We start from the raw sequence: 6,271 nt of genomic DNA, 5'->3' as shown, positions 1-6,271 counted from the left end.
TGCTGCTCATTTAAAACCTCCTACAAGTTCCCCAACATGAGAAAGGGAGTGGGTGTGGGGAAGCCGAGGGAATCAGCCTTTAATTACAGTCATTTCAAACAGCACTGGATCGTCACTCCCAAACCACAGCCTTTGCTGCGACTTCAGCCCAGCAGAACCAGCACCCAGACACTGCAGAGCTGCTGCTGTGTCCAACACAAACCCACGAACCCAGCTGCTGTCTATAAAGGTTTTAATATCAGTATAAATAGGGCACAGTTACAAAAAACTGCAAGACTGGAGCAATGGAATTTTGACGTAAAAACCTTAAGTGAGGCCTTGCTCTTCAGAAACACACACAACACACAGACTGCAGGGTGAAGGGAAGGCGTGAGCACACATACACCATCGTGCCTTGAACCATTCAGTACAAAAATAGCAGTAGAAAGATGGTCTCTGAATTGCTGGCTGATCCCTTGGTGTGCCTTAGCTGGACTCTGTGCGGGAGAGGCAGATTGCACCTTGTGATAGGAGCAGAGTTAATGCCCAGCAGAAAGTGTCTCCTCTCTCTATCCAGCCACAGCTTCCCCAGCTGAGGTACAAGCTATAAAAATAAAGGTTTTGACTGTTCAGTGCTTGTACCCAGGCAGGATGCTCTGGCAGAGGGAGTGAGCAGGCTGTGCACGCGGGCTGGTCACCGGAGAGCTGCTCTGGGCTCTCCTTACATTCATTCTGCTCCTGGGTGGCAAGAGTTCATGGGATTCCACTGCTCAGGTGACACCACTGCCCACACCTGGCCTCCCTCCCTTCCCAGTCCTTGTTCCAGCTCTGCCAAAGGTGATGCCTTCTGTGGTGGACATGAATCGTTCCGCTGCAGGTCCTGAAAAGGGAGGCAGGGCCAGGACAGAATCTATCTCTGCACGTGCCGGACAAAGGCCTGCACGAGCTGGAACAAGGGCTCCTGCCCCTCTGGACCCAGCTTGGAGGCAGACTTTCCTTGGGGAGAGGGAAGGACCCCGCTGGCAGGTGAGGAGGGACCACCCCGGCGGAAGTAACGAGACAGGCTGGAGAGCAGCGTACTCTGCAATCACAAGTGTGGAACAGGTCAGAGCTTCTTCCCACCACACGCCCTCTCCCTCCCCAGACCAGCTTCCCGTGGCACAGGAACGTGCCAGTGTGTGCAGCCCAAGGCTGTTCATTCATGCTGGGCTTTACTGGGCAGCCACAGACAAGTGACTTTCTCCCACAGGACTCCCTGACCCCACAGAGGACGGCACAAGGTGCTCACCAGCTCTGAGCTGAGCTCCTGCTTCATCCGCTGCTTGTCCCGGGGGTGCACGGCCGGGTCCCGCAGGTACCGAACGGCCTGGGAGATGAGCAGGTAGAAACAGTTCTCCATTGTAAACATGAGCAGAGACCTGTGCAAAGAACACAGAGAGAGGTCAGCACACAACACCTTCCAGGTCAAATGCTCATAGAAAGGCTTCACACACACACACATATGAGGGAACAGTGTTACTGTGCACATTCTGCTCAAGCAGCCATACCCAAAAGCTGTGCTCTGCACACCAGAAACCCCTGTGGCCAGCAGGGAACTGATTTAGAAGTACTAGTAAATAAGCATCAAACACCTCTTGCATCCTCAGTGGTTGATTTATGATGGGATGACTTCACACACCCTCCCCCCAAAAAAACCCTGCTTGCTTTGGAGAGCTGCCGATGGGCTACCTGAAGTCCTTGGATTCAGAGTGAGAAGCTCTGAAGTTACACAAATGCTTCTCAACTGCAGTTCTGATGTGAGGAGCTCTGGGTTCTGCTGCTTGGCTGTGACTACATCAAATAATTAGAAACTTACTTGAGGGTTTTGGTTCCCTCTTGCATATTCAGCCCTGCAGCCTGAGGGAAAGGTTCCTTCTTCTTATCCAGCTTGGAGGGAAAAAAAGACAGGCATTAGAGACAGGAGATACAAAAGAACTACGCCTGCTCTTCGAAGTATGAGCTGAAGGAGCACCCTGGGGTCGCTGCACCTGCCGTGCTCCCAGACAGGAAAGGGGCAGTACCTCTCCCAGCATGTTCAGGGCCACATTGACTGTGGCCAGGAGAGTCCCAAAGGAAGGGGCGACGTCCGAGTCGAAGGCTGGTGTGGTGAAACTCAAGACGAAGAGCACGTTGTACTCAGCAAGGTCCAGCGACTGCAGAGACACAGAAAGAGGTGTGAGACCCTGGAGGCCGTGAGCATGTTGTTGCCATAGGAACAGGAATATCCAGTCCCTCATTATGCTTTTTATATGGAGAAATAGAAGCACTGTGATAATTTCACAAGTCTCAGGTGTACAGATGGAGCAGTGAAGTGCTCTGTACAGCACTGCACAACCAGACTCTGCTCACACAGCTCCCATCACTGGCACACCAAGGCACTGACTGCTTCCACACTGGTGTATGTACCCAGAGGCACAGGAGAAGGAAGTTCCCTATCCAACAGTCAGCAGCAGGACACTGCCAGAGTCAAGGACTAAACCCTCCTTTTCTGAACCTGGAGACCAGCCACTGGGTCACACCACGATGGGAGGACAGCAAGGGCATTCTTTCCTGAAGAGTGGTGTACTGAGGACACAAACCCACTGGGTTACTGTCTGCTCCAGTGAGGTCACACAGACACAGTGTTGTGTAGATCCCACAAAAGCTTGGCCAAGCCTTCCTTTCACACCGACTGACCAGTGTCTGATTCCCAATGGGAATTCCTTGTGTCCTGCCTTCCTGCTCTGGGCAGCAGGAAGCAGACAGGGGTCACTGTCTCAAGCAGGACATACTGTGCCTCACTACACAGACCCAGATCATCCCTGGAAATGTTGGAATCTCCCCCCTTCATGGAGCAGCACCTCTCCTCTGTCCCTACCTGGTCAAGGAGGATCTGGCAGACATCGGGGGTGAAGTGGCGCAGGGCAGCAAGAGACTTGCTGAGGATCTTCAGGAGGCTGTACTGCACTGTGAGCAGGGCCTTCTGCTCTGCTGCCTCTGACTCGGGGCTGGGATGTTTGGAGGAGGCCTGGGGATTCCGCTGCACTCGGGGGGTCACACTGGATGGAAGGGAATCGCCGTTTTTTGTCTGCAGAGAGAGAAAAAAGAAAGTCCTGAACACCGACACGGTTATTTTGCACTAAGACGAATGATTTGAGGAAAAAAAATGTTGTGAACAAAGGGAATGAGGAAAAAAGGCTCCCAAAGTCTGTCACCAGCTGAGAATCTACACTTGGCATGGACTGGGAGGCTCTGCATTGCAGGGAGGCAGCTGCAGAGGCTGTTTAGGTTCAACAATTTTAGGAAAACAATAATCAGCACACCAAGCCTGAGCCACGCTGAAATAACACAGCAGCAGCAATGCATCTTCTCCACCTCATGCATCTGAGGATGTCCCAAGAACAAGAACTATGTCCCTTGAACAAATTAAATCAGATCAAGGACACCAGGGCAACAGTGGCTTATTAATGGCATTCCAGAGTCCTACAGCAATGCAGCCTCTTGCTGCAGTGTATAAGGACAACAGCACCATTCGACACAGGCTGCTGGTTCTCTAGGACTGGCTTTACTCTGCCCAGAGGTTTTTAGAAGAGAAATACAAATCCTACCTGTTGATGACTGTCAGTAATTCCCACTAGGATTACCAACAATCCATTCAATATCCAAGAGCCTGGTTATTCAACAACATCTGCCTACCAAAAGGGAGCACGGGCAACACTTAACTCACAGTTTGGTTTGGGATCCTCACCTGCAGGTAGTGCTGGAGCATTTTGCGACTGTGCAGGAGGGAGGTACAGGCCTGACAAAGGTAACACAGGTTCACCTGAAAGAAATAAGATCAGGGAGAAATCTCTTAAAAGCTAAGAACCCACGGGTGGAAGCTGGAAAATCCAATTAAACAGAGCACTGTGATCATAAAGGATCCATAAGAGAGCACTGTGATCATAAAGGATCCATGCAGTCTCTCAATTTCTCAGTATTTTCTTGGAATCACCTGGCACTAAGAACTAAGGGTAAGCCACTGAATTCCCCAAGTTATTTTCCCAAGCTATAACTTCTCTGTATGTCCTCACTCAACTCAGAAAAAGTACTGATAGAACACACACTTAAATAATCTCAGCTGAAGTTCCTATTAAAAGAGCAGTAATAAAAAGGTGCCATTTTCTCACAAGACATCCAAATCCCTGCACTCCACAGCAATGTATATCCTGATTCCTACCTGCATGTCCCTCATAAGCTGTGGCAGGTGGAAATGCCACTCCTTTGTGAAATTTGAGAGCTGAAGAATGAAGCCAACAGTGTGATCTGCCTCCTCCAGACAGGCCAAGCTCTGTACTGTCCGTACTGCATTCAGGCACTGCAAAGGAGACAGAAGTAAATCAAGGCCACGACAGATAAATCACAAAAATCCCATTCCTTCCTCTAGAAAAAGCTGAAGGTGCAGTCTGCAGTGACACAGTCCAGCCAGGACAGGTATTTCAGCATTGCAGGCCATGAGAGGACAGGCTGAGCTGAAGCTGCCTCCAAGAACGGCTCCTGTACTTTTCGTTCCAGAGCCACAGCCACAAAGTGAGCTCCCCTCAAACTCCCACTTCTGCTACTCTTGAGTTGGCATATTAAACACCTGTAGCAAAGTTACAACCCCAGGAGTGAAAAGATAAGCAGATAGGACTGTCCAGCTCTAACAAGTACTGCAACAATCACCCCTACCTGACTGCATGGCTTGTGCATTCTCTCCTCCTTCTCCCACTGTTGTGTTACTTCCACTGTGACCCTTCCTGAGGCAGGAGTCTCTTGTCAATGCTGTTTTCTGACATCTTTCCACTGTCTTTGGGACAGAGAAGCCAAGCAAACCATCCCAGAGGGAGTCTGTGGCCTACCTGAAGGATCCTCTCCTGATGGACACCCACGAAGTCCAGCGCTTCCGTCAGGAAGTTGTATCTCAGTGTTTTGAGCAGGCGTTCCATGAGGGACATGGAGAGACGATAGACCCCAGGCCAGGAAGGGGCATCCAGGGACTTCCGGGATGAGGCAGATGTCTGAACAAATCACACACAAGAACAAGCCACTTATTTCCCTCCACACCACCTCCAGCAGCCTCCAGACTCTAGGGGTGGCACTGCTCCAGCCACAGCCCACAAGGCAGGGCATGGGGAGCTCTCTGGGCACATTCCCACATGGAAGGAAGCAGCACCCACCTGAATGGCTCCGTTTGTGCTGAGCTGGTACACGCTCAGGAGGGGCAGGCAGACACTCTGGGTGACACCAGCTCCAGCCATTGCTGCTGCTCCCTACAAGACACAGAACAAACTTCTGCTGGAATCTGTCTCCCTGAAGACTGTTTTGCATTAGGTATTTCTGTCCTTTGCACTGTCTCTGCCCTTTTAGAGAACTTTCATCTACACACGCTTTGATGCTGTTAAAAGTTCAACATCAAGAAAAGCAACAGTAAAATCTAACCTGCATAACTGCACTCTCAATCACCTGCTCTGGTATGTACCTCATCTCTGCAAAGGGCTTTGGAACAACTTTGCTTTCACCTAAAGCCCCACACAAGTTGAATTTGCAATAGATAAATAACACTTTATCAAAAGTAATGAGGAAACAGGAACAAACACTCAATGCTGGTTTAACTTTTTCCATTCAGAAAAAGTGCCTGCTCTAAATGACAGGTTTGCCCTGGCTGGCTCAGCTCTTCCATCTGAGCCAGGGAAAACTATGGAGAACAAGGTACATTAAGCAGGTGTACATACAGGACCTAGTGCTTGCCAGCTTCCAAAAAAACCCCTTTATCTACAGCTCATTGTTCAGCTGCATCACAGACTCATGAATATATGTCTCCTATTCAAAGTGTACAGCCATGTGCTCCCACTCCTCTGCATCTCTCACCTGTTGAGTCCTTGCTAAGGTCAGCAGCAAATGTAAAGAGGCCTCTGTGAAGTGAAGGTTTTGTTTAACTCTCAGGCTGATCTCCAATGCAGCAAAGATAGTAGGAAGCACAGGGACTTTCCTAGTAATCTGCAGCCAGTAGTCTCCATCTTCATCCACCTCACAGAGCTCCTTGGCCAGATGCAGACCCAGGACACACACCTTCAGTGGCAAGGAGAACCAGATACAGGGGTTACAGGGCTGATATGAGTATCAAGAGAAATCTCAAAAGCATTTACTAACACAACCTAAACTTCAGCCATTCTCAGAATCATAAATTAAGGCCCCTGGTATCTCTCACATTACACTCTGCACACCCCTTGGTGCCTGTATTAGCACTCGTGAC

The 6,271-nt window shown here is 50.0% G+C and overlaps 1 protein-coding gene across 3 annotated transcripts in view; it reads right to left on the bottom strand.

The window, feature by feature from the left end:
* Positions 1 to 215: 215 nt before the first annotated feature.
* The window catches only part of NUP188 (nucleoporin 188), a 26,343-nt gene continuing 20,287 nt past the window's right edge, over positions 216 to 6,271 (bottom strand). For 2 of the 3 annotated variants that reach the window (XM_027687526.1, XM_027687525.1), the window contains 10 exons: positions 5,887 to 6,087; positions 5,196 to 5,288; positions 4,878 to 5,036; positions 4,217 to 4,354; positions 3,746 to 3,820; positions 2,876 to 3,085; positions 2,040 to 2,171; positions 1,835 to 1,905; positions 1,268 to 1,397; positions 890 to 1,060 (listed from right to left, as the gene is read on the bottom strand). In XM_027687526.1, coding sequence (XP_027543327.1) covers positions 890 to 1,060; positions 1,268 to 1,397; positions 1,835 to 1,905; positions 2,040 to 2,171; positions 2,876 to 3,085; positions 3,746 to 3,820; positions 4,217 to 4,354; positions 4,878 to 5,036; positions 5,196 to 5,288; positions 5,887 to 6,087 — 1,380 coding nt within the window. Of the gene's footprint in view, positions 1,061 to 1,267; positions 1,398 to 1,834; positions 1,906 to 2,039; positions 2,172 to 2,875; positions 3,086 to 3,745; positions 3,821 to 4,216; positions 4,355 to 4,877; positions 5,037 to 5,195; positions 5,289 to 5,886; positions 6,088 to 6,271 lie in introns of all 3 variants that reach the window. The other variant, XM_027687523.1, reaches the window with a different exon arrangement.

Source organism: Neopelma chrysocephalum, unplaced genomic scaffold, assembly GCF_003984885.1.
Source record: "Neopelma chrysocephalum unplaced genomic scaffold, ASM398488v2 Primary Assembly neopelma1_74, whole genome shotgun sequence".
NCBI classification, from domain to species: domain Eukaryota; kingdom Metazoa; phylum Chordata; class Aves; order Passeriformes; family Pipridae; genus Neopelma; species Neopelma chrysocephalum.
The sequence above is the reverse complement of the archived record's forward strand: the minus strand, read 5'-3'. Positions and strand labels throughout refer to the sequence as shown.